Genomic DNA, 25,161 nt, shown 5'->3' with positions numbered 1-25,161 from the left:
TTCCCAGTTCCTCCTATACCCAGCATACACTCACTGCCACCTATCAATCCATTTATTTCCCTCTTTTTCTTTCTCCATGTCTCCATCCGCCCCACTTCTCCCACCAGGTCCCCACCCACTCTCTCCTCATCTGCTCACTCCACCTGTCACCTCCCAGCCGTCCTCACTATTTCACTTCTCCTCTCCTTGTTCTATCATCCAATAATCTGGATCCACATGTCATCTCCTCCACCCACTCTCTCTTTATATTGACCACTCTCTCTCTATCAGTCTGGTGAAGGGTCTCATCGCGAAATGTTGACAGTTCATTTCCTTCCACAAATTCTGGCCAACCTTTGAGTTTCTTCAGCAGATTGTCTGTTGCTTCAGATTCCATCATCTGCAGATTCCCGTCTCCCCACAGAACGATCAGTGTTGCTTGGCAGCTGCAGGGATATTGTGCCATCCTTTGGGAAAGGTCTTGCAGTCCTTTTGTTTCAAGGAATGGTTCCATAGTTTCCCAAAATAAATGGGCAGGCACAGGCTTCCTCCGGTCCTAATCCTGCATCATTCTCCCCTACTGGTTTCACTCTACAGTCCCTTTATCTCACCACCCTCAAATCCCACTCCTTTATTTTCCCTTCCTCTCTTTCCTCCAATCTCCAAATCCACCCATCTTCCCAACTGCCCCAATCTGTCTCTCACCTGCACCAGCTCCCCTGTCGTCCTCTCACTGTGTCTCACCTGCTCTGCTCCAGGTCCGTGTATCTCACCACCTCAGATCCCCTGTGCTTCCCCGACGAACCCACTCCTTTCTCTGCCTCCTGCCTTCCCTCACTCTGCCCACCCTCCCTGCTACCCCTCCCAGTATATTCTTCCCTCCCTCCCCCTCCCCCCCAGATTTCATGCTCTCCTTCTCTTGCCCCTTCGATCACTCCGAGTATCCTCACACCTCTCCCCATCCACACTCCATACCTTTCCCTCCTCTCCACTCTCCTGCCTCCTCTCCTTCCCTCTGACCTTTGAAATCCCTTCCTCCACTGCCCACCCCCAACTGTCCCTCTGCCTTCCTCCCTCCGTATTCCGTACCTCATCCCCTCTGCCTTCCATTCAACCGACCCACCCATCTGTGTGTAGTGGTGGGGGGTCAGAACAGGAGACAGGAGAGGCAGGTAGGGAGAGGGAGGGAAGGGAAAGAGAGGAATGAGGAGGGAGGAGTGGAGAGGAAGAGGATGATGGGGATGGGGAGAAGGGAAGAGGTGACGGGGAGTCATTCAGCCTTGTGGAGTCTGCCTTCTGCTCCGGTGCCTGGATGGGAGCCTGTGGGGGGACAGAGGAGAGAGGTCAGTTCACCCTGTGAGGGGTCTGAGGTTTCAATTCCTTTCTCATCACACTAGGACCCCTTCACTGAGGGCAATGTCATGTGGTCTCTCTTGTCTGATCTGGAAGAAAACTCTCTCCCTCTCCCAGTCTCAATGAAAAGTCTCAAGTCTCCATATCCCCCCTTGTGGTTTGTATCTCATATTGTCCCGGATTTTACATCTCCCCCTTCCCTATTTTCATATCTTCCTCTTTAGAACTGCATATCTGCATGTTCCCAATCTCCACATTCCACCATCCCTCTGACCTTATCCCAAACCCCTGGTCTCTGTTAGACTCGGTGGGATTAAATGAGGAGTGAAGGATGAAGAGTGCAGAGTCTGGGACAAGAGGGATTCAGAGAACTGAGGTGGGAGAGATTGAGAGATCTGGGACAGTGGAGGTGGATGGGATTCAGAGTCAGTGTTATAAGGGGGCTTTGGGAGCGGACCCAAATGCAAGACACAGACACTGAAGTACTAGGAACTGGACTATGTTTATTGAGATAGCAAGGTGAGTAAGGAAGAAACGATGCTGGACATTGACACAGGCCCTGGGCGAGACTAGGATTCACGGCCTGGGCTAGGACTTGGAATAGAAACACGAGATCCAAATGGGGAACTAGTAATGAGGAGCCTGGACAAGGACCCGGAACCTGGGTCTTGGTTGAGACTCGGAACCTGGGTCTTGACTCAGAATCGGAACCCGGGTCTAGGCTAGGACTCGGGACTAGGATCTTGGCAAGGTCAGGACGTGGCTCCAGGACAGGATGAGGTACCCCAGCACAGGATGAGGAATCTCCAACACCGGGCTGGGAGAGGAACTCCTGGGTTGGGTGAGGAACCGGAACTAGATGAGGACATGAAGCTCAGATCTGGACAGGGCTGGAACATGGTGCCTGGACTTGGTCTTGGAACACTGGAACACAGGAACACAGAGCCTTGGACTTGAACTGGACGCTCAGAGCCTTGGACGTGGACTGGACAAGATACTCCAGGGCAGGACGTGGCTCTTGGACTAGGTTTGGCTCGGCTCTTGGACTCAGCTTGGTTAGGCTCTTGGGTACGGAGCCTGGGCTCCTCATTGGAGCACAGGGCCAGAACCCTTTCTAGGACGCAAGGCTGGGATGACTGCCGAGGACACTTGCCGAGGGACTTCTTGACTGGACGAGGGACATGGACAGGACGAGAACACGAAGCCTTGACTTGGACAGGACTGGAACATGGTGCCTAGAACTTGGAACACAGGAACACAGAACACAGAGCCAGGACCCCTCCTCAGTAATAGGACTTAGGGCTGGGGCTTTACACAGAGTCAGGACCCCTCCTTGGGAACAGGACCTAGGGCCGGGACTCTTCTTTGACACGAACACTAAACACGGGGACACAAAGAGATAGTTCCAAACTCAGCGATAGATAGTTCCTTATCTTGGCATGGCAAGGCTCCGGTCTCACTCCGGCAGTTGAACTTGACAGGGATGCAGGCGAGGCTTCAGAAAGAAGGGGAAGGGAACAGTCCAGCCAGGAATCCTTGGTTTGAGAGGTATTTATATGCCAGCCCAAAACGAGAATCAGGTGCCTCAATTAAGGCACTCAGTGGAACAAGGGGAAACAGGAAAACCCGGAATAAGGAATCGATGGACTGGACCGTGAACCAGAATGCAGACTTCACAGACCGGACCATGACAGTACCCACCCTTCCTTATGGGAGCCTAACAGGCTTTCCTGGACTATGGACGACCCGGGCGGGTGGGGAGGATATTCAACAAGAGGGAACCCAGAATGGAGAGAGTTAAATGACACTGTCTGCGTTGCTGGGTCCATGTATGGCTGGGCTGTTCTGTCATAAGAGGGGCATTCATGGCATACCCAAATGCAAGACACAGACACTGAAGTACTAGGAACAGGACAAGGTTTAGCAAGAAAGCAAGGGGAGTCAGAAAGAAACGATGCTGCGGATGGACACAGACCCTGGATGAGACACATGGACTGGACAGGACAAAGCCTTGACTTGGACAGGACAAGGTTCTTGGACTAGGCTTAGAAAAGATGAGGTTCTTGGACGTGGCTTGGACTAGATGATGTTCTTAGACATGGACTGGACAAGGGAACTCCTGGACAGGACGAGGGAACTCCAGCACAGGATTACCTCTCCCAGCCCTGTGCTGGAGATTCCTTGTCCTGTGCTGGAGATTCCTCATCCTGTGCTGGAGTTCCCTCGCCCAGCCCCAGAGTACCTCGCCCAGCCCCGGAGTACCTCGTCCAGCCCTAGAGTACCTTGACTAGCCCAGTGCTGGAGTTCCCTCATCCAGTCCAGGAGTCCTTAGTCTAAGCCACGTCCAAGAACCTCGTCTTCTCTAAGCCTAGTCCAAGAACCTCGTTCTATCCAAGTTAATGCTTTGTGTTCTTGTCCTGTCCATATGTCTTGTCCAGGGTCTGTGTCCATGTCCAGTGTCGTTTCTTCCTGACTCCCCTTGCTTTCTTGATAAACGTTGTCCTGTTCCTAGTACTTCAGCGTCTGTGTCTTGCGTTTGGGGCCGCCCCCAACGCCCCTTTACGACAGTCACAGGGGGGTGGGATTGAGAGACCAAAACAGGGATTTTAAACACCGGGCTGAATCCACCCCTCACTGTTGACACTACCCTTCAGAACAGCAGATTTTCACTGGAAACACACAAAAACAGTTCTCACTGATGACGTGTACGGCGACTGTGACTGAGAAGAGAATCAGGAGCAGGACGGCAATGACTGTGGCCCTCAGCCGACATCCACAGAGGCAGCTTCTCTCCGCTGGCGAAAGAGAGAGGATCGCGGATTATAGAGACGGTACCAGGCCTTCTCCAGCCCCACCCTCCCAACACTGACTAACATCACAAACCCATGGACATCACTGTCCCATCACAAACGTCCAGGGCAGGGATTAAGTACTAAGTAAAACTCTCTAAATCCAATCATACCCTGCCGAGCTACAAGTCAGATACTGGATTATGCTAGTGTCTCATTACACACTATCCTGGTCAGGGAAACACCACCTTCTCCTACTGAATGTCAGCAAGACTCGGGGGCTGATTGTTGCCTTCAGGAGGAGAAAAGCAAAGGTTCAATTGCCAGCCCACATCGGAGGATCAGAGGGGGCAAAGAACATCAACTTCAAAGTCCTTTGTGTTATAATTTCAGAGGCCGGTCCTGGGAGTAGCACGTAGCTGCGTTTATGATGAAAGCACGGCAGCACCTTGACTCCCACAGGTGTTTGTTGAGATTCAGCATGACATCGAAAACTTTAACAAACATTTATGAGGTGCAATGGAGACTACCTTGCCCGGCTACATCACAGCCTGCTATGGAGATACTAATGCTGTTGATGGGAAAATCTTAGTGCATATGATTCACTCCATCCTGTGTAAAGTCTCCTCCACATTTGAGCACATCTACACAGGGCACTGTTGCTGGAAAGCAGCACCATTATCAGGGATCGCCACATCCACTGTCACGCAAACCTCTTGCTGCTGCCATCAGGAAGAAGGTACAGAGCCTGAGGACTCACACCACCAGGTTCAGGAACAGTTACCACCCCTCAACCACCAAGGCTCTTCAAACAAAGGGGATAACTTCAATAAACTTCACTAGCCTTGTCACTGAACTGTTCCCACAACCTATGGACTCACTGTCAAGGACTCATCTCATGTTCTCGATATTTATTGCTTATTTATAGTGATTATTACTGCTTCTTTCATTTTGTATTTGCAGTTTGTTCTCTTTCACACACTAGTCGAACACCCAGTTGGTGCAGTCTCTCACTGATTCTGTTAGGATTTATTTAGAAAGCTGCAAGACAATGAATCTCAGGGTTGTATATTGTGACATATTTGTACTTCCATAATAAATTTACTTTCAACATTATAATTCCAATTCCTGCCCCAGACACTCACCAGACTTGTCCAGTTTACAGACATCCCCCAGCCGGATCTGAGCTGTGTCCACACTGACGGGATTCCTGGCCTCACATCTGTACACAACAGCTTCGCTCTCTGCGGTGTGATGAACCTTCAGTGTCTCTCCGTGTCCCCAGAGGTGATGGGTTCTGTCGTTCACCACAGCTTCTCCTCCCCTCCACCATCTGAAGCTGGTGTGGTCACCAGAGGTCACAGAGCAGGTCAGGGTGAGCTCACAGGTCCCAGTGATGTTCTGAACTGTGATGTGTGTTCCTGACACCGGCTCTGAGGTTGGATGAAGAAATGAAAGATGAGCAAAAGAGGTCTTTATGAACACTCGATCTGTCCACTGTCTCTGACAGTCCCAAATATGGTTTAGGCCTGTCTCAAATCATTTCCACCCACCTGTTTAACCCTTCCCTCAGCATTCAGTTCAGTCAGTTGCTGCTGGAGGAAGTTCCCAACTATTCTGTGCCCTCTTTCCCGACCACGCCCCACACATTTCCATAAGAAATCCCCAGTATCCTATTTATGCTCCTGTAGCCCAGCAATTCTCTCCAGTTCACAACTGTTGTCACTGTTGTAACTGGCCCCAATGTCCCTTGGACACCTGAGTGTGTCCCACCCGGACCAGCCGGAATCTGGTCCAAGAGCAGCAGCCCTGGGACTGTGATCGACACAGACCCAGACTGGGACTGTCTGGTGAAACTGGCACTGTTCAGATCCTGGGTACACAGCCTCTCCACCACAGAGCCACTGATTAACACACAGATCGGGGTGGAACCAGGAAGTTAATTCCAGTCTGGTGATGGGACACATTCTGAGCGGGGAAACAAAGTGTCAGAATGGGGAGTCAGTCACAGAGACAGTGCTGGGATCTGGAGCGAAAGATTCACCCTCGCTGTAAGCAGAGACAGATTAATATGGTGATGAACAGCAAACCAATCAAAAGATTCTCAGACTGAACAAAGAAGCAAAGGACCAGGCATTAAAATCGGACTGCAAATATAAGGCACAGCTGATAACAATGAACTAAGATAAGCGAATAAGGTGGGCAGGAAGGAGTTGGCCTTCTCATCTCTGCCTCCCTCTGGTGGCCAGTCCGAGGTTGACAGTTGGTTTCTGCAGAGCCATCGACTGCCCACCAACTGGAACCTTGAATGGGCAACTTGGGAAGGACACAAGCAAACGGACCAGGAGATGCCCTGAACCGCCCACCACCACTCGCGAGGCTGAAGTGGAGTCAAAACGGGAGGAGTCCACAGACTGATACACAGACTCATCCCAGCCACAGAAAGGGAAAACAGCGTGGGTGCCCAGAAACTGGCTTAGGAATCTGTTGCACGGTACAGCTCTGTACAATACTCTCCACCCCAGGACCCCAGTGTAAAGGGGCAGTTGTAGCGAGGATGAGGCCTCAAGCCTCGAGCTTGCCTGCTGTTGCAGACCAGGTGAGAGATAAAGAATCACTACAGCATGGTGTCTGTGGTTGGCTGGGACCTGACCTCTCCCATCGTTACTCCCCGTCAGTGTTCGAGTGGTGGAACGACAGGCTGGATGGCATGCGTCTGCACACTGCCGGGAGACCGTACCATCGATTGCCGGACATTGTCTCTGAGGGACTCGGACTACATATATGTTTTATTTTTTGAGTCAGTCTGCTTCTTTGCAAGCTGTTCCTTGCTATTTTGAATGTTCGTTGCTACTTTGAAGTTTGCTTTGTATTTTGAATGTTTTATCCCATGGCCCCAGAGGAACTGTCTCTTCGGCTGTATCTGTGTATGGTTTGAATGATAATTAATCTTGATTTGATTTGATTTTGAATTTGATTTGGAGCTACCATGCTCCCCAGTGACGTCCTCCCGTTCTAGGTACATGAACAGCTGGTGCTGGAAAGGAAAACCACGGTGAAGGAAGTTCTCCCGAAGTCTGAGCAGGATTTGGGGGGGAAACCAAACCCCCAGAAGAGACAGCTGGGGGAGGAGGAACTCACCAGCAACAAGGGTTGGAGGTTAGAAATGAAGACCCTCTCTGCAAAAGCCTCCAGTGGGACCGCCAGCAGCAGGTTCCCCCACCCCCACCACCATAATTCATCAGTTCAGGGTCAGGGACACAACCCTCTCAGCCATCAGGGAGAACGCAGCTTCCCAGTTACCATCAAGGCTGAAGGGCCAACACCTCCAGCCATTGCTTTCACAAAGACCCCAGCTGCATATTTGGTTATTCAGGGCTTTTCTGTCCATTTTCTCAAGCCAACATCCTGAAAGGTGACATGGCCACAGGAATAACCGGAACTGTAGAACTGTGGCTGGATCTGACACTGTCAGTCATTTGGCTCACTATGTTTTCCATTCCCCACTCTAGCCTCTTCTGTCTTTTCCTCAGCCACCTGTCAGCTCCCCCTGCTGTCCCTCCTTCTTCCCTTTCTCCCATGGTCTGTTTCCTCTCCTGTCAGATTCATTCTTCTCCAGTTCTTTACCTTTCCCACACACCTGGGTTCACTTGTCTCCTCTAGCTAGTCCTCCATCCCCGACCACCACCTCGATCTATTTATCTGTGGTATTCCCCCCTCAGTTCCAATTCTGAAGAAGGGTCTTCCTCTCCATAGATGCTGCCTGAGCTGCAGAGTTCCTTCAGCATTTTGTGTGTGTTGCTCTGGATTTCCAGCATCTGCAGAATCTCATGGATGAGTATCAATATGATGCTGTTTTTAGCACCGATGCCACCAATTACTGCAGAATCACAGACAACATGGCAATATACTGTAGAACCAATCACAGGGAGATGGGAAAATGAGAGTGAAGACAGGAACACAAGGGACATGTCGGTGATCTCTCTACACTGACCCTGCAGCTTGGGAGAGGCTTCTTCACCCAGGTCAGTTGGAGCCTCATGAAGGTTCAAGAAGTTGACAGAATATAGACTCTGCCTGTTTCCCGATTCTGGATTTTGGATTTCTCTGGATGTTTTGGTCTCTGCCTGAATTTTGACAGCAACTTTGATTGCACCTTGGGATTTGCTCCTCAATTAATATCACTGTGTGCAGAGTACAGGGTCTGTGATTGGATCCCTGCTCCAGCGTCCTGACGGAATAGCCATTGAGTGTTATGGACCATCAAAGTCATTTGTTGCATGTAAATATGGGACTTAAACTAAATTCATTTATCTTTTTAAAATTTAAGCTGAACCGCATGCATTGTATGGAAATATCAATTTTGCATGGACAGAAGATGTACCACAATCTCATTGTCCAGAGCAATGACAATAAGGTCCTGTTTTATTCTGTTATATTCTCAGTTTCCTCCGAGTTTGTTGAAAACTCCACTCTGGATCAGATCATCCTGGGAGCATCGTGCACACTTCCAGTCTGCAACACTTCACATTTATCAGGATTAAATTCCACCTAGCATTGCTCTGCCTGATTTACCAGCTGTTCAATGTTTTCCCGTACACTCAGGATCTAAAACTCCACCAAGTTTCATGCCACTGTGCAGTTACCTCTCACACCTCGTTTGCAGATCAGCACTGTAAGAGTCAAGGTACTGATCTCTATAGCACACCCTGGGTCACAGGCTTCATGTCTCCAGCATAATCCTCCATCTCCCTCAGCCTTTGATTTCCAAGTGTGTGGTTGTGTCTGTGTACTGTGTCACTCACTGGGACACTATATTCAGTGTAATGAATACACAGGGTCTCACTCAGCACAGACCAGCATGAAGGCTGAGGAATAAACACGTTGCTGAGCTCAGACCTCAGTCTGAGCAATTACCAAGCAGCGCTTTGAGAAACCTATGGAATATCTGGAGTCCATGTACATGACAGACCAGACCTTTGACCGGGGGATACAGTGGGATCTGTTGAACTGTGACCCACAGATACAGAACACTGATAAGGATGAAATCCTGAGGCTTCATTAGACATTGGTCAGACCGCACTTGGAGTATTGTGAGCAGTTCTGTGTCCCTTATCGAAGAAAGGATATGCTGGCACTGGGGAGGGTCCAGAGGAAGTTCTCAGGATTTGTTTTAGGAATGAGAGGATTAACATATGAGGCACATTTAGTGTCTCTGGGGCTGTACTCACTGGAATTTAGCAATATGAGTCAGGGGGGATCTCATTGAAAGCTATCGACTGTTGAAAAGCCTTGTTAGAGTGGATGTGGAGAAGATGTTTTTTGCAGTGAGAGAGTCTGGGACCAGAGGCCACAGCCTTCGAATAGAGGCACATTCATTTAGAACAGAGGTGAGAGGGGATTTCTGTAGCCAGAGAGTTGTGAATGTGTGGAATTCATTGTAACAGAATGCTGTGGAGGCCACCATTTGGTATCTTTGAAGTGAAGGTTCATGGGTTCGATATTAGGGCATGAAAGTTACAGAGAAGGCAGGAAAATGGGGCGAAGAGAAGTAATAAATCAGCTGTCATTGAATGGTGGGGCAGAATCGATGGACTGAATGGCCTAATTCTGATCCTTTATCTTATGGTCTATACCGCTGAGCCCAACCAGTCCAGCCCTCTCCTACCCCATCGACCTATCCCCCTCATTCTCTACTCCCTGTGTGCTCAGCTCCTCCAGTCTCAAGCCACGCGGTCTTTGCTGGTGAATCCTTCACAGCCTCTGGTCCAGTCTCCGGGGATGTGGTGAATGTATCCCCCAGACTCACACTGACTCAGCCACAATACACTGGGACCGCCAGCCAGCTCTGGACACGGACAGTTAGAATCAGAATCAGGTTTATTATCACCAGCATGTGATGTGAAATTTTGTAACTTAGTGGCAGCAGTTCAAAGCAATACATAATAGTAGAGAGAGAAAATGATAATAATAAATAAAATAAAACACAATAAATAAACAAGTAAATCGATGACGTATATTGCCCGTCCCAATGTCCCTCTGATCCAGCACCTAGGCTTGAGATCATCGAATTTATTCACCAGAGACTGCATGTTCGGCAGCAAGACCGTCGGTCTGGGGAGTTTAAAACTCCGTTTCCCTAAACGCACTTGTAATCCTGATCTTCACTTACGCTTCCTGCGAGGTTTTTTCCGTGGGCACTTCCGACCAGAGACTCTGTTGTTTCCGTCGGTTTTAAGCAGCGATAATTCGTTTAAACGCATTAAGACATCTTTGTTGACTACTGACCTTGGAAGCAGTTGTGCTTTTTAGCTGTAACAGGCTGAAACGGGAATATTTAATCGTGTCCATTGAGTGTTCTGCTGCGACTCGAGTCGCCCCTGGTATGGTGGAGTGGGGTTCAGTAAACAAGGGAACACATAGGATCTGCCCTCACCCATTAATTAGGAGTGTTTCAGGAACTGGTGAAACCCAGGTCCCTCCGCAGTGTCTCACTCACCGTACACCTCCAGTCGCACTGTTGTTATACTTTCAGCTCCTGAAACTGCTACAAACATCACCTCGTAATCACCGGAGTCCTCTCTCCATAGATCATGGATTTCCAGACTGAAGTCCCCAGGATGAAAGGTTATCCTTCGCTTGTACTCCTCAGGACCGAAGTAGCTAACTTTCCCCTCCGAGTACTTCACTATCATGTTTCTGGGTGATACCCGATTCCACTCAACACCAGCAACGTCCGGTCCGACTGAGATCCCAGAAGGTAAGGAGACCGAGTGTCCCCGAGCTCTGTTCACGGTGGTCGGGGAAGCCCCAGTCCCAGCTGAGGAGACAAGAGGAGACAGTCAGCAGATCAGCTCAGTGACTGGTGGAGGAATCAGAGCTGTGAGAATCACTGATATAGCAACAGGCCGTACATCGTCTGTTTCCCAGCCCTGTGAGAGAGCTGACCCACAGATCCTACACCACACAGTGAGCCCATGGGGGTGGGGGGGGGGAAACAGAGTGAAGACTCTCTGCACCCCGCCCTGAGGAAGAAAGTTACAGCCTGCAGCCAGGTTGGGGGAGGGGGCTGGGACACGAACATGTCAAATGGGACCTAATCCAGAAAATAGGGTGGGTAGAGATTGTTTGGGAATTGGTGAAAAACTGTGAGTGAACTCGGGATAAATAAAACAACAGTGCGACTGGAGGTGTACGGTGAGTGAGACACCGCGGAGGGGCCCGGCTTTCACCAGTTCCTGAAACACCCCTAACTACTGGGTGAGGGTAGATCCTGTGTGTTTTCCTGTTTACTGAACCCCACTGACTGCCCGGGTCCAGAGCAGTGTAGTGAGGCTGAGTCAATGCCAGACTGAGGGTGCGAGTGGGTGGAGGGAAAGAGGGGGCTTTGAGTGTATGTCTCCTGATCATAAAGGTTACAGGACAGGTGAATAAGGGGTTAAACAGACAGATGGCTTCTGTAGCTAGGACACACGGAGGATGAGATCGGGACGGGATGCTGGAAGTGTGGCCAACCGCAGTTTGAACACAGTTCGACACTGAGATGAGTATGTTCACCACATCCCAGGACAGACCGGGTCACTCTTGGAAAGGGTGAAGGGGGAATTTACCAAACTGTTGCAGGGCTTGGAACATTATTATTGAGAGGAAAGATCAGAGAGTCTAGGTTGCTTTTGCTTGGAACAGGGGATATCGAGCAGGAGACTATGGAGGGTGGAAAATAACAAGGGGCCTGAGCAGAGTAAATGGGAAGGAGGGATTTCCCTGAGCAGAGGGCTGGAGATTCACAGACACTGTGAATGATGAGTTGCAATGTTAAAGAGGGACAAAATCTTGATGAATACAGGACTGAAGGTGTTATATTTGAATGCACGCTGTATATGGAATAAGGTAGATGAACTTGCAGGATAGTTACAGATTGGCATTTATGATGTTGTGGACATCACTGAATCAGGGCTGAAAGAAGATTATAGCTGGGAGCTGAATATCCCAGCACACATTGTGTCGAAAGGGCAGGTAGTCAGGCAGAGAGGGTGCGGTGGCTCTGTTGGTAAAAAATGAAATCAAGTCTTTAGAAAGAGATGGTTTAGGATCGGAAAGTGTAGAATCATTTTCGGTAGAGCAAAGAAATGCAAGGGTAAAAAGCTTCTGATGGAAGTTATATACAGACCTCCAAACAGCAACAAAGATGTGAGCTACAGATTACCATGGGAGACAGAAAATGCACATCAAGAGGGCAATGTTACAACAATCATGGGGAATTTCAATATGAATTTTATTGGGAAAATCTGGTTGGTGCTGGAACCCAAGAGGGGGAATTTGTGGAATACCTACAATATGGCTTTTTAGGGTAGCTTGTGGTTGAGTCCACTAGGGGTATTCTGGATTGGGCGTTGTGCACTGAAACAGAATTGATAGCGAGCTTAAGGTAAAGATCTCCTTCATGAGCAGTGATCGTAATATAATAGAATTCACCCTGCAATTTGAGAGAGAGAAGCTGAAGTCAGATGTATCAGTATTACAGTGGAGTAACGGGAATTTCAGAGGCGTGAGGGAGGAGCTGGCCCAAACTGATTGGAAGGGTCTCTCGCAGGGATGACAGCAGAGCAACAGTGGCTGGAGTTTCTGAGAGGAAACTGGAAGTTATGGATATATACATCCCAAAGAAGAAATCTTCCAAAGGCAGGATGAAGCAACTGTGGGTGAAAGGGAATTCAAAGCCACCATAGAAGCCAAAGAGAGGCCACACAATAGAGCAAAAATTAGTGGGAAGTGAGAGGACTGGCAAGTTTATAAAAACCACCAGAAGGCAATTTAAAATATCAAAAGGAAGGTAAAGATGGAATATGAAGATAAGCTAGCCCATAATACTTCAGAGGATACTGAATGTTTCTGCAGATATATAAGGGGTAAAAGAGAGATGAGAATCGATATTGTGCTGCTGGAAAATGATGCTGGAGTAATAGCAATGGGGGACAAGTAAATGGTGGATGAACTGAAGTAGTATTTTGCTTCAGTGTTTACTGTGGAAGACAACAGCAGTCTGCTGGGGGTTTGAGAGTCTCGGGTGGAAGTGAGTGAAGTTGCCATTACAATGGAGAAGGTCTTTGTGAAAGTAAAAGATCTGAAGGTACCTAACTCACCTGGACCAGATGGACTACATCCTAAGATTCTGAAAAAGGTGACTGAAGAGATTGTGGCAGCATCAGTAATGATCTTTCAAAAATCTATAGAATTTGGCATGGGTCCAGAGGTCTGGAAAATTGCAAATGTCACCCCCCCTCTTCAGGAAGGCAGAAGAAAGGGAATTATAGGCCAATTAGTCTTATCTTAGTGCTTGGGAAGATTTTGGGATCACTTGTTAAGGATGTGGTTTCAGAGTGCATAGAATAGATGCAGGGATGACAGCAGAGCAACAGTGGCTGGAGTTTCTGAGAGGAAATAGGAAGTTAAGAACACAAGAAGTAGGAACGGGAATAGGCCATCTGGCCCATCAAGCCTGCCCTGCCATTCAATGAGATCATGGCTGATCTGTCTGTCAGCTCAGCTCCATTTACATGCCTTTTCCCCAGAACCCTTAATTCCCTTACCATGTAAAAATCTATCTAACTCTTTCTTAAATATATTTAGTGAAGAAGCCTTCACTGTTTCCCTGTGCAGACAATTCCACAGGTTCACCACTCTCTGGGAAAAACAGTTTCTCCTCATCTCTGTCCTAAATCTTCTCCCCTGAATCTTCATGCAATGTCCCCTAGTTCTAGTCTCACTTACCAATGGAAACAACTTTTCTACTTATATCTTATCTGTCCCTTTCAAAACTTTGTATGTTTCTATAAGATCCCCTCTCATTCTTCTGAACTCCAGAGAATATAGTCCCAGGCAACTCAATCTCTCCTCATAAGTTAACACCTTCATTCTGGAATCAACCTGGTGAACCTCCTCTGCACTGCCTCCAAAGCCAGTATATCCTTCCTCAAGTATGGAGACCAGAACTGCACACGGTACTCCAGGTGCAGTCTCACCAGTACCCTGTATAGTTGCAACATGATCTCCCTGCTCTTGAATTCAATCCCTCTGGCAATGAGGCCAACATTCCGTTTGCCTTCTTAATAACCTGTTGTACCTGCAAGCCAACTTTTTGCGATTCATGCACACACACTCCCAAGTCCCTCTGCACAACAGCATGCTGCAATCTTTCACCATTTGAATAGTAATCTGCTCTTCTATTATTCCTTCCAAAGTGGATGATCTCGCATTTACCAACAATGTATTCCATCTGCCAGACCTTGGCCTACTAACTTAACCTATCTATATCCCTCTGCAGACTCTCCACATCCTCCATACAATTTGCTTTTCCACTCAATTTAGTGTCATCGGCAAATTTTGCTACGCTACAATCAGTCCCCTCTCCCAAATCATCAATGTAAATGGTAAACAGCTGCGGGCCCAGCACCAACCCCTGCAGCACCCCACTCACCACTGACTGCCAACCGGAGAAACACCCATTTATACTAACTCTCTGCATTCTATCGATTAACCAATCCACTATCCATGCCAATATACTTCCTCCGACTCCATGTATCCGTATCTTATTTATAAGTCTCTTGTGCAGCACCTTATCGAATGCCTTCTGGAAATCCAAGTATATGACATCCACCTGTTCCCCTCTATCCACTGCACTCATTATGTCCTCAAAGAACTCCAGTAGTTTGTCAAACAGGACCTGCCCTTTCTGAATCAATGCTGCGTCTGTCTAATGGAACCACTCCTTTCTAAATGTTTCGCTATTTCTTCCTTAGTGACAGCTTCAAGCATTTTCCGGACTACAGATGTTAAGCCAACTGGCCTATAGTTGCCCCTCTTTTGCCTACATCCTTTTTTTTAAAAAGTGGCATGACATTTGCTGGCTTCCAATCCACTGGGACCTGCCCAGAGTCTAGAGAGTTTTGATAAATGATTATCAACGCATCTACTATAACCTCCGCTAATTCCCTCAGCACCCTAGGATGCATCCCATCAGGACCAGGGGACTTAACTACCTTCAGACCCTCTAGTTTGCTCATCACTATCTCTTTAGTGACAGTGGTTTTATCGAGGTCCTCACCTTCCATTTTGTCCCTAACATCATTCTTTGGCATATTAGATGTGTTCTCCACCGTAAAGACCAACACAAAATAGTCGTTCAATGCCTCAGCCATTTCCTTATCACCCAATATCAATTTCCCCTTCTCATCTTCCAAGGGACCTATGTTGACTTTAGCCACCCACTTCTGCTTTATATATTTATAAAAAACTTTTGCTATCTGTTTTTATATTTTGTGCTAATTTATTTTCATACTCTATCTTCCCTTATTTCTTGTTTAGTTGTTCTCTGTTGCTTTTTAAAGTTTTCCCAATCCTCCAGTCTCCAACTACTCTTTGCAACTTTGTACATGAGCTTTTAATTTGATACTATGTTTTATTTCCTTTGTTATCCAAGGCTGGCTCTCCCCACACTTACTGTCCTTACTTTTGACTGTAATAATAGTGAAAATCTCTTTGAACATATTCCACTGTTCCTCAGCTGTCCTACCAAATAGCCTGTGCTCCCAATCCACATTAGCCAACTCCTCCCTCATCCCGTTGTAGTCTCCCTTGTTCAAGCATAATACACTAGATTTAGATCTAACTATTTCATCCTCCATCTGAATGCGAATTTCAACCATACTATGGTCACTCTTTCCAAGAGGATCCCTGACTACAAGATTGTTAATTTTACCTGTCTTATTGCACAGGACTGGATCCAAGACAGTATTTTCCCTTTAAGGTTCACTAACATGCTGCTCAAGAAAGCCATCACGGATGCATTCTAGAAGTCCTCCTCAAGACTTTTTTGACCAACCTGATTCCCCAATTTATGTGGAACTTAAAATCCCCCATGACATCTGCCGTTCTGTTCTTACAAGCCTCAGTTATTTCTTGGTTGGTTGCTTCTGCCACTGTAATATTTTTATTTGGTGGCCTGTAGACAACACCCACCAGTGTTTTTTTTTCCCTTTACTATTGCCTTTAACCTCTACCCAGATGGACTCAACATTCTGCTCTGTAGATCTTATATCGTCTCTCATAACCGCCCTGATCTCATCCCTAATCAAGAGCGCCACTCCAGCTCCTCTGCCTTCCTGCCTATCTTTCCGTATTACCTGATCCCCTTAGGTATTTAATTCCCAGTCATCTCCACCTTGCAACCAGGTTTCTGTAATGACCACTAAGTCATATGCCTTGGTACTGATCTGTGCTACAAGTTCACTAACCTTGTTTCTAATACTATGGGCATTTAGATAAAGTGTCCTTACACTCATTGTCCTTTTAATAGTAGGATATTTACAGTGGCATGCCAAGGCTTGGGCAGCCCCGGTCAAAATTTCTGTTACTGTGAATAGCTAAGCGAGTAAACGATGACCTGATTTCCAAAAGGCATAAAGTTAAAGATGACACATTTCTTTAATATTTTAAGCAAGATTACTTTTTTATTTCCATCTTTTACAGTTTCAAAATAAAAAAGGAAAAGGGCCTGAACCAAAAGTTTGGGCACCTTGCATGGCAGTACTTAGTAACGCCCCCTTTGACAAGTATCACAGCTTGTAAACGCTTTTTGTAGCCAGCTAAGAGTCTTTCAATTCTGTTTTGGGGGATTTTCGCCCATTCTTCCTTGCAAAAGTCTTCTAGTTCTGTGAGATTCTTGGGCCGTCTTGCATGCACTGCTCTTTTGAGGTCTACCCACAGATTTTCAATGATGTTTAAGTCGGTGGACTGTGAGGGTCATGGTAAATCCTTCAGCTTTTGCCTCTTGAGGTAGTCCATTGTGGATTTTGAGGTGTGTTTAGGATCATTATCCTGTTGTAGAAGCCAACCTCTTTTTATCTTCACCTTTTTTTTTTAGATGGTTTGATGTTTGCTTCCAGAATTTGCTGGTATTTAATTGAATTCATTCTTCCCTGTACCAGTGAAATGTTCCCTGTGCCACTGGCTGCAACACGAGCCCAAAGCATGATCGATCCACCCCCGTACTTAACAGTTGGAGAGGGGTTCTTTTCATGAAATTCTGCACCCACTTTTCTCCAAACATTGCGGCCAAGAAGTTCTATTTTAACTTCATCACTCCACAGTACCTGTATCCAAAATGCATCAGGCTTGTGTAGATGTTCCTTTGCAAACCTCTGACACTGAATTTTGTGGTGAAGACGCAGGAAAGGTTTTCTTTTGATGACTCTTTCATGAAGGTCATATTTGTGCAGGTGTCGCTGCACAGTGTAACACTGCACCACCACTCCAGGGTCTGCTAAATCTTCCTGAAGGTCTTTTGCAGTCAAACTGGGGTTTTGATTTGCCTTTCCAGCAATCATACGAGCACTTCTCTCGGAAAGTTTTCTTGGTCTTCCAGACCTCAACTTGACCTCCACCGTTCCTGTTAACTGTCATTTCTTAATTACATTGCGAACTGAGGAAACGGCTACCTGAAAACACTTTGCTATCTTCTTATAGCCATCTCCTGCTTTGTGGGCATCATTTATTTTAATTTTCAGAGTGCTAGGCAGCTGCTTAAAGGAGCCCATGGCTGCTGATTGTTAGGATAAGGTTTGAGGAGTCAGGATATTTATAATGCTTTGAAATTCAAACAAGAGGACATGAGTTGAGAATTAAAGGGCAAAAGTTTAGGGGTAGCTTGAGGGGGAACTTCTTTACTCAGAGAGTGGTAGCTGTGTGGAACGAGCTTCCAGCAGAAGTGGTTGAGGCAGGTTCAATGTTGTCATTTAAAGTTAAATTGGACAGCTATATGGACAGGAAAGGAATGGAGGGTTATGGGCTGAGTGCAGGTCGGTGGGACTAGGTGAGAGTAAGAGTTTGGCACGGACTAGAAGGGCCGAGATGGGCTGTTTCCGTGCTGTAATTGTTATATGGTTATGGTTATATAGTTCATCTTCTACTCACTTAACTATTCACAGTAACAGAAATTTTGACCGGGGTGCCCAAACTTTTGCATACCACTGTACATCCCAATGAAGAAATCTTCCAAAGGCAGGATGAAGCAACTGTGGGTGAAAGGGAATTCAAAGCCACTATAAAAGCAGAAGAGAGGGCACACAATAGAGCAAAAATTAGTGGGAAGTGAGAGGATTGCCAGGTTTTTAAAAACCACCAGAAGGCAATTTAAAATATCAAAAGGAACATAAAGATGGAATATAAAGATAAGCTACCCAATAATACTTCAGAGGATACTAAATGTTTCTGCAGATATAAGGTGTAAAGGAGAGGTGAGAATTGATATTGTGCTGCTGGAAAATGATGCTGGAGTAATAGCAATGGGGGACAAGTAAATGGTGGATGAACTGAAGTAGTATTTTGCTTCAGTGTTTACTGTGGAAGACAACAGCAGTCTGCTGGAGGTTTGGGAGTGTCGGGGTGGAAATGAGTGAAGTTGCCATTACAATGTAGAAGGTGCTTGTGAAAGTGAAAGACCTGAAGGTACCTAACTCAACTGGACCAGATGGACTACACCCTAAGATTCTGGAAAAAGGTGACTGACGAGATTGTGGCAGCATCAGGAATGATCTTTCAAATATCAATAGAATTTGGCATGGGTCCAGAGGTGACTCCAAGAAGGGAGAGAGGTAGAAGAAAGGGAATTATAGGCCAATTAATCTTATCTCAGTGCTTGGGGAGATGTTGGAATCGCTTGTTCAGGTACTTGGAGGCACATGATGAAATAAGCCAAAGTCAGCCTCGTTTCCTCAAGGGATAATGTTGCCTGACAATTCTGTAGAACTTCTTTAAAGAGATAATAGGCAGGACAGACAAAGGAGAATTAGTGGAGGTTGTGTACTTGGATTCTCAGAAAACCTTTGACAAGTTGACACATATGAGTCTTCTTAACAAGAGCCCATGATATTACAGGAAAGATACTAGAATGGATTGAGCATTAGCTGATTGTCAGGAGGCAAAGATTGAGAATAAAGGGAGCCTTTTCTGGTAAGCATTTGATGTCTCTTGTCCTGTACTTCCTGGAATTCAGAAGGACGAGGGGGATCTCATTGAAACCTATTGAATGCTGAAAGGTGTCAACAGAGAGTATTTGGAGATGATATTTCCAATGGAAGAGGAATATAAGACCAGAGGACACAGCCTCAGAATAGAGGGATGAACATTTAGAAAGGAGGAACTTGCTTAGCCAGAGAATGGTGAATCCGCAGAATTCATTTCCAGAGGCGGCTGTGGAGGCCAAGTCACTGGGTATGTTTAAAACAGAGTTTGATAGGTTCTTGATTAGTCAGGTCATGAAAGGTTACGTGGAGAATGCAAGAAATTGAGGTTGAGGGGGAAATGGATCAGCAGTGATGAATCTTGGAGCAGACTTGACAATCCACCTCATCCCATTTCTTGCCTGCTGTACCTCAGAAAATAAAGTCCTTGTGCAAAGTTTCTTAAATGTTTAGAGAGTTTCTGTCTGCACCACCCCCTCAGGCAGTGTGTTCCAGCACTCAACCCTCCTCCTGCTGACAAGCTTTTTCCTTTAAGACACCTTTTACGTGCCACAGTCCTGAGGAGAACAGGATTGCATGGAAGGAGAGACAGTTTAAAAGAAGTGTGTGTGGGCAGTCGGCACATTACAGCACCCCACAGACCCAAGGAGACACTGGATTGCATAGAGTGAGACAGACGTTAAAAGAAGCAAGCAGGGACAGTGGGCACGTTTTGTGCACCACATTTCCCAAGGAGACACTGGATTGTGCATAATTAGGCTCTTGGTAAGGTCCAATAAAATTTGTTAGGTTTAAGTGGAGCATCAATTATATGAGTGGGCCAGTGTTGGAGAAGGGAGCTGAGGCTTTGATTCATTAAGGTTTCAGTGATGAGAAGTGCAGGCACATTTAGAACAGTGGGGATGCCAGTCGGGACAGTGGATTGCTTTTCTTGCAGGGTGGGGGAAGGCAGGCAGACTTCCAGTCTCCTTGGCAACCAGAGCTGCAGAAAGTGCATCCAGCTTCTGCTTCGAACAGACCGTGTTGAGGAGTTGGAGCTGGATCTGAACGAACTTTGGGTCATTCAGGATGCTGATGGGTAGAGAGACAGGACATACAAGGAGGTAGTTACACCCGAGGTGTATGATACATCGGACTGGATGACCGTCAGGACGGGGACTAAAGGACAGGAAGCCCATGCAGAGTTCCCCTGAGGCTGGTCCCCTCAGCAACAGGTGTTTCACTTTGGATACTTTGGAGAAGGGGGTTTACCTGGCAGAGGAAAGCCACAGTGGTCAAGTCTCTGGCCCTGAGTAGGGCTCTATGGCTCAGAAGGAAGAGTGTAGAATAGGCAAGCTACAGTGTTAGGAGATTCATTGTTCAGGGGAACAGAAAGGAGGGTCTGTTGGTGAGAACGAGATTCCCCGATGGTTTGTTGTCTCCTGGGTGCCAGGGTCAGGGAAATCTCTGATCATGCCCACAGCATTCTTAAGTGGGAGGGTGAGCAGTCAGTCATCATGGTCCGTGTTGGTACCAATGACATTGGTTAGGAAGAGTGACATGGTTCCACAAAGGGAGGAAGAGTGACATGGTTCCACAAAGGGAATTCAGGTGCTAAGATAAAGGACAGGATTTTGATCTCAGGATTGCTACCTGTGCCATGTGCCAGAAACAGTAAGATCAGACAGTTTAATACATTGGAGGGCCTCAGGATTTGGGATCATTGGGTTCTCTTTCAAGAAAGATGAGACCTATAAATATTGGATGGTTTGGACCTAAACCAGAAGGAGAATTATTATCCTAGTGGGAGGGATTGCGAGTGCTGCGCGAGTTGGGGTTCAGACTAGTGTTGCAGGTGGATAGGGGACGGAGTGCCAGAGCAAATAGTGGAATGGTGGTGGAGAAAGATGCTGTGAAGCCTACATACAAAGTTAAGAATCAAAAGGACGAGCATGGTGGGACCAATGTTTTGGGCTGCATATATTTCAATGCAAGGAGTATTGTAGAAAAGGCAAATGAGCTTAGGACATGAATCAGCACATGGAATAATGACATTGTAGCCTTTAGTGAGACTTGGTTACAGGAGTAGAAGGAGGGCAGCTTAATGTTCTGGGGTTCCTTTGTTTCAGACGTGATGGAGCAGGAGTGATTATAGGGGGAGACATTTCTAGTCAGGGAAAATGTTACGACAGTGCTCAGTCAGGACAGACTGGAGACCTCATCCAGTGACACTTTATGGGTAGTACTAAAGTATAAGGCAAGTATGACTAGATTAATGGTATTATATACTTTATACTTTTACTTTATTGTCGCCAAACAATTGATACTAGAACATATAATCATCACAGTGATATTTGATTCTGCGCTTCGTGCTCCCTGGAGTACAAATCGATAGTAAATATTAAAAATTTAAATTATAAATCATAAATAGAATATAGAAAAGGGAAGTAAGGTATTGCAAACAAAAAACCAAGAGCCAGGTCCGGGTATTTGAAGGGTGTGGCCCAGATCCGGGTCAGGATCCGTTCAGCAGTCTTATCACAGTTGGAAAGAAGCTGTTCCCAAATCTGGCCGTATGAGTCTTCAGGCTCCTGAGTCTTCTCCCAGAGGGAAGAGGGATGAAAAGTGTGTTGGCTGGGTGGGTCGTGTCCTTGATTATCCTGGCAGCACTGCTCTGACAGCGTGCAGAGTAAAGTGAGTCCAAGGACGGAAGTTTGGTTTGTGTGATGTGCTGGGCTGTGTTCACGATCTTCTGCAGCTTCTTCTGGTCTTAGACAGGACAACTTCCATACCAGGTTGTGATGCACCCCAGAAGAATGCTTTCTACGGTGCATCAATAAAAATTAGTGAGGGTTTTAGGGGACAGGCCGAATTTCCTTAGCTTTCTCAGGAAGTAAAGGCGCGGGTGGGCCTTCATAGACCACCCAACAGTCCGCGGGATTTAGGGCAGTAAATTTGTAGAGATCACAGACCGTTGTAAGAAACACAAAGTTGTGATTGTGAGTGATTTGAACTTTCTACATATTGACTAGAGCTTCCATTTTCTACAAGGGCTGGATGGAAAAGAGTTTCAAATGAGTTCATGAAAGTTTCCTCAATCAGTACATAGAATTCTCAGCTGGAGAGTCTGATACTAGATTTCCTATCAGGGAGTGAGATGGCAGGAGACAGAAGTTTATGCAGAGGAACATTTTGCATCTGGTAATCATATTGCCATTAGTTTCATGGTAATTATGGAGAAGTTGAGGTCTCAGGTTGAGATTCTAAACTGGAGAAAGGCCAGTTTTGATTATATCAGTAAGAATGTGGCACCTGTGGATTGGGACGGTTTGCTCCCTGGCAAAGTGTACTTGAGGAGTAGGAGGCCTTCAAATGTGAAATTTTCAGAGTACAGAGTTTGTGTGTTCCTATCAGAATATAAGAGAAGTCTAACACATTTAGGGAACCCTGCTTTGAAATATGTTGAGGCCCTGTTTAAGGAAAAGAAGTTGCAAAGCAGGTATAGGCAGATTGGAACAAGTGAGGTACTTGAGGAGCATAACAATGCAAGGGATCATGAAAGAAGGAAATCGGGAGGGCTAAAAAACAAGACATGAAGTTGCTTCAGCAGTCCAGGCCCCAGCAGAAGGGGAATTCCAAAGGATTCTACAGATTGATTACATGCAAAAGGATAGCAAGGGACAAAATTTGTCGTAAGGGAGACCAGAGTGGTATGTTTGTGTGGAGCTGAAAGAGATGAGAGTGAACTTCACTGGATTTTTTGCATATACAGTTTATTTGAGGGATGGTCACAGCATCTACAGATGTGAGGCAAAGTGGCAGCAAGTTCATAGACCCTCTACAGATTACAGCCAAGGATGTCTTTGCTGTCTTGAGAAAATTAGGCTGAATAAATTCCCAGGACATGACAATGTGTTCTTTTTTACCCTCTGGGAGGCAAGTGTGGAAACTGCAGGGGCCCCAGCAGAGGTAATTTAAACATCCTTAATCACGGTTGAGGTACTAGAGGATTGGAGTACAGCTCATGTTGTTCTGTTGCTTAAGAAAAACTCTAAGAGCAAGCCAGAAAATTATAGACCAGTGAACCTGTAATCAGTAGTGGGGAAGTTATTGGAAGGCACTGTATTCCAAGACACCAGATATGTAAGTATTTGGATAGACAGGGACTGATTAGGGGAAGTCCACATGGCTTTGTGCATGGCAAGTCACAGAACCACAAACTGTTCCTGCTGCTATCATCCGGGAAACGGTACCGCAGTATTAAAGCCAGGACCAACAGTCTCTGGGACAGGTTCTTCAACCAGGCCATCAGACTGGTTAATTCACACTGATACAATTGTATTTCTACGCTATATTGATTGTCCTGTTGTACATACTATAAATTGCACGTTGCACATTCAGATGGACACGTAACGTAAAGATTTTTACTCCTCATGTATGTGAAAGACGTAAGAAATAATGTCAATTCAATTTAATTTGTCAACTCGCTCTGGATCCCATGGACTCTCACCTTTTGGTCCACTCTTCCATTTCAAAGGTCTTACTTTAGACAAGGTCAGTTATGTCAACCACACTGTCTGAATCAATGCATTTTGCTCCCCTTCAAAATATTCCATTAAATTTTAAAGACAGAATCTTTCCTAATTAAGCCAGGTTGACACACTTTGAATAAATTCTCCCTTTCTAGGACATTAATCTCTCTTTTTTCAATCATTCCTTTACCATTGATGTTAGACTCTCAGGTTTATCACTGCTATTATTGAAGAAAGGAATCACATTTATTGACCTCCAGTAATCTGCAGCTCACCTGTGACCAGAGACCCCAACAAATATTGACTTGAATTGAAATGAATCAACTTGATTACTTACATCCATCATATACATGCACTGGCTTGTGCCCTGGAGGAGCCACTCCCAGTGACAATCAGAGACGCAATACCCACGGTCGACCACGACTGACAGAGGCCACAAACGCACACACACACACATATACATGAGGCGTAAAAATGTTTATGTTACGTCTCTGTCTAAATGTGCAATTTATAGTAATTAATAATAAATAGTATGCAGAACAGGATAGTCAATATAACATAGAAATACAGTTGTGTCAGTATGAGTTAATCAGTCTGATGGCCTGCTGGAAGCAGTCTGTTGGTCCTGGCTTTTATGCTGTGGTACCGTTTCTCGGATGGTAGCAGCTGGAACAGTTTGTGGTTGGGGTGACTCGAGTCCTCGATGATCCTTTGGGCCCTTTTTACACAGCTGACTTTGTAAATATCCTGAATAGTGGGAAGTTTATATCTACAGCTGTGCTGGGCTGTCCGCACCACACTCTGCAGAGTTCCGCGATTGAGGAAAGTTCAGTTCCCGTACCAGTCAGTGATGCAGCCAGTCAGGGTGCTCTCAACTGTCGCTCTGTAGAAAGTTCTTTGGATCTGGGGGCCCACACCAAACTTCTTCAACCATCTGAGGTGAAGAATGTCTAAGCTGCCAGATACGGTGTTATACAGTTTCACCAAGACCTTCTGAAATCTGCTTCTACAAAAATCTCCTTAGTGAGTACAGATGACAAGTATCCATTGTAGATCTGACCCACATCCTGTAGTTCTATCTCTGTACAATTGCCACTTTGACTGCTGGAAGCAGTATAGACCCAAGAAATTCTCTACCACATGACCTCATCTGAAAAGCCTTCGACAATATCCTCCCTCATTGCTGGAGCAATGGATTCCCAAATCCATGCTGCAGTGTCATCTCCACTTATGAAACCTCCTTCCCTGGTTTGCCTGTTCAGGGGATAGAAAGAGAAGTGAAACACAGTAACTTGCACAGAATATAACTCACGGTTGATGATGGAGAGAGTTAACCAGAAACAGCTGAACAGGGACACTGCATCCATCTTTCTTCAAGAACCGGTGGAGAGTGTTGCCAAACCTGGGACCCAGAACGAGGAAGGGATGAGTTCAGTAGAGGATGGGAGAGAAGGCAAGGGAGACTTCACTTACTCAACGCGTTCTTCCTTCCCTACTAGTTTTGGATGT

General features: G+C 46.3%; 1 protein-coding gene across 1 annotated transcript; it reads right to left on the bottom strand.

Moving 5' to 3' along the window:
- Window positions 1-1,055: 1,055 nt before the first annotated feature.
- LOC140209574 (SLAM family member 5-like) lies at window positions 1,056-25,081 on the bottom strand. The gene is made up of 5 exons (XM_072277849.1): window positions 24,965-25,081; window positions 10,621-10,941; window positions 5,267-5,554; window positions 4,029-4,127; window positions 1,056-1,299 (listed from the first exon to the last, which is right to left on the bottom strand). The coding sequence occupies exons 1-5, from the start codon at window positions 25,017-25,019 to the stop codon at window positions 1,250-1,252; spliced, it is 813 nt and encodes a 270-aa protein (XP_072133950.1). The 5' UTR covers window positions 25,020-25,081; the 3' UTR covers window positions 1,056-1,249.
- Between the last annotated feature and the right edge of the window lie 80 nt (window positions 25,082-25,161).

The sequence above is a fragment of the Mobula birostris genome, chromosome 14 (assembly GCF_030028105.1).
Source record: "Mobula birostris isolate sMobBir1 chromosome 14, sMobBir1.hap1, whole genome shotgun sequence".
Lineage (NCBI taxonomy): Eukaryota > Metazoa > Chordata > Chondrichthyes > Myliobatiformes > Myliobatidae > Mobula > Mobula birostris.
Note: the sequence above shows the minus strand (reverse complement) of the source record. Positions and strands in the feature narration are given on the sequence as shown.

Excerpts from the sequence above, each read along its gene's own strand:
- LOC140209574 (XM_072277849.1), bottom strand. The coding sequence starts at position 25,019 with ATGGATGCAGTGTCCCTGTTCAGCTGTTTCTGGTTAACTCTCTCCATC. Across the intron at positions 5,555-10,620 it reads AGTGCGACTGGAGGTGTACG|AGCCGGTGTCAGGAACACAC; the intron begins GTGAGTGAGACA and ends ATCCAACCTCAG. Across the intron at positions 4,128-5,266 it reads CTGTAAACTGGACAAGTCTG|CGGAGAGAAGCTGCCTCTGT; the intron begins GTGAGTGTCTGG and ends CTCTTTCGCCAG.